Source organism: Stylophora pistillata, chromosome 14 (genome assembly GCF_964205215.1).
Source record: "Stylophora pistillata chromosome 14, jaStyPist1.2, whole genome shotgun sequence".
Classification (NCBI taxonomy): domain Eukaryota; kingdom Metazoa; phylum Cnidaria; class Anthozoa; order Scleractinia; family Pocilloporidae; genus Stylophora; species Stylophora pistillata.
The window spans coordinates 5,324,931-5,327,378 of record NC_142532.1 but is presented as its reverse complement, the minus strand read 5'-3'; the positions used below and the strand labels follow the sequence as shown (position 1 = coordinate 5,327,378).

The 2,448-nt window shown below is 41.2% G+C and overlaps 1 protein-coding gene across 1 annotated transcript; it reads left to right on the top strand.

Annotated features, from left to right (window-relative positions):
- Positions 1 to 223: 223 nt before the first annotated feature.
- LOC148716209 (RING finger protein 151-like) lies at positions 224 to 1,684 on the top strand. The gene has a single exon (XM_088745688.1). The coding sequence runs from the start codon at positions 474 to 476 to the stop codon at positions 1,359 to 1,361; it is 888 nt and encodes a 295-aa protein (XP_088601814.1). The 5' UTR covers positions 224 to 473; the 3' UTR covers positions 1,362 to 1,684.
- Positions 1,685 to 2,448: the final 764 nt, after the last annotated feature.

The window sequence follows — 2,448 nt, the reverse complement described above, 5'->3', positions numbered from 1 at the left end:
TGTTTTTTTTATCGATTGATTTATTTTGCACCTTGATTTCTTGGACTGAAAGGAAATATTGTTGAAGAGAACAAAACTCGAACAAAAGTTCGGAAATGGAAAATGAATAATTCTATCACATGTACACGAGAGAAATGATCGCTGCTTTTTACTAGAAAAAAAAAGGAAAGCTCTTTCGCAGACATAAAGTTTATGAACACATAGAAACTGCCAAACAGTGTCGATATTTTTCCTTTTGTCTAACACCTGCTCTTAAGATCTATGGACAACCCGTCGCTTACTAATGAACCACAAGCTGGGTGAGTTCCATTTAGCAAACAGTCGCTTTTATTTCGAGTCGCAGTTTGTTTTAGAAACAAGCCCCCCCCGATAGAAATTACACTATTCATGGAAAGCACGATCTGGCGTCGATATTTGCTCCAGAGATTTTGTGGGCGTCAAAACGTAACAGAACCTTACGGCATCGACGTAAAATGGGTTACAGCACAAAAATTTATGTTGCACCGGTGGATCGAAACGTACTGTGCGGAATTTGTAGGGAGGTGTTGAAAAATCCACGCACCCTGCATTGTGGACATACGTATTGCGAAGATTGTTTAGATAGCTGGTTTAAATCTGGGAAAGAAGTAAAGTTAACTTGCCCTATATGGCGGCACTATGTGATTTTGTCTAACACCACACCTGTTTTAGCTCTCAGAGAATTCATCGAGGGACTTTCGGTGGAGTGCGAAAATGCAGTCAACACTTGTAAAATGGTGTTAAAACTTAGAGACGTGGAGAAGCATTTGGAGAACTGCGACTTTACTTTGGTGGACTGTAGTGGCTGTGATGAAATGTTTAGTCAAAATGAGTTTCACGTGCATCGCAGTAAATGCCCCAAGTTGAATGATACAATCTGTTTCGATGCCCGTGTGCATGCCGAGATTGCAGCGATTCAAAACGAGCTCTTCAAGACAAAGAAGTCCCTTCGAACTTCTGAAGAAACCGTTCAAAGGCTCGAATCCATTTTGTGCGAATTACGGGCCCAAAGACGAATCCGAGCGGAGTCGACGCGGGCCGAAGATTTCCGAGATTCCAAGTGGGATCCCGATTACTCGTACGGGTATTCCCCTCAAAGTATTTCTAATCTTTCAACTTTTATTTCGCGTTTTTTGACAAAAATGCCACCTTACGTCGATCAAGATCGCATTTTTATTTGTCTGAAACGCTGTTTTGATTTTTATCATAATTGCGCAGCGTTCTGGCAAGATGTCCACATGCTTTTGGCAACAGCGTTGGCCAGTGGTTGGATCAGAGATGAACAGTGTAAGAAACTTGATGATTGGTTGACAATTTTGGCCCGTGAACGCTTATTGAAGTGAGTGTCGAATTATCTTAGGAAGAAAAAGGGAACAAGAGAGAGAAAGAAGAAAATAAAAAAGGACAGAAAGCCCTCGATTTGGCCTCAAAATAATAAAAAAGGATATAATTAATCTCGTTCCCACGCGAATACTCTAAACGTATCAAACGAATAAACAAGCCTTAGACGAAACTGAGAAATATCCGAGCGAATATTCCCACATCAAATTCGTGAGTTCAAAATAGATCGGAATTTTGCTACCGCTCAAGAAAAGGTAACTTTGATTGTAAAACATTGAGAACACTAAAGTCTCTGAAGTAATGAATAAATGAATGAATTGCAAGGACGAAAGGTTTTTCTTCCCTCTGGAAACGCCTCTGGCCACGCCTCTGGCCAAACAAAAATATGGTTTGGTCACGAATATCGCCACAAATTCGCCAAATTAAATGATACCAGCTACTCACCAGTCGTCAGTTCGAATCTCGTAAGCTTCGCTGCTCGTGGCGAATCTCTAATCAGGGCACCTCAGACGGAGTGGAATCCAATTACTCTTCGGTTTCTAGTGAACAGGAACGGTGGCTCTCTCCTTTTCTATTAAACTATTGTTTATAGCAAAACTTTGCTAAACTAAAATATAGGATCACTTCAAATTGCTCCCTCCTTCTGTGAATCGATGAATGTGTTTTGGTTGACACTGTTAACCAAACCGCAAGTGACTTGCATGTGTTACTTGTGCTGGGTTTCAATGCTTGCAATGAAGAATTTCTCATGGAAGACATATGTATTTTCTCCATGATTCAAACTGCCGCCCGTATAACCGTACTAGGGAACAAGTCACAGACATTTGAACAAAAGCGGCGCTCAAATTCGTTTTCCTCGAAAGAAAAAGGGTCAGATCATATCCTGCCATCGCGCCCCCAAACTAGAAGACTAGCGGACTTTTATTCCTAATGAAATTTTACTCAGACATATTTCACAAATCATAACGGCTGTTTTATCAAAACTTGGAAACCTCCGCGGCAGGACATCGGGTCCTTTGACTGATTAGCGAAAATTTGGCGATTCGCATAAGTTTGGGGGCCGCACTAATTTTACGCCGCTTGTTGACA

Coding starts and splice junctions, on each gene's coding strand:
- LOC148716209 (XM_088745688.1), top strand. CDS start 474: ATGGGTTACAGCACAAAAATTTATGTTGCACCGGTGGATCGAAACGTA.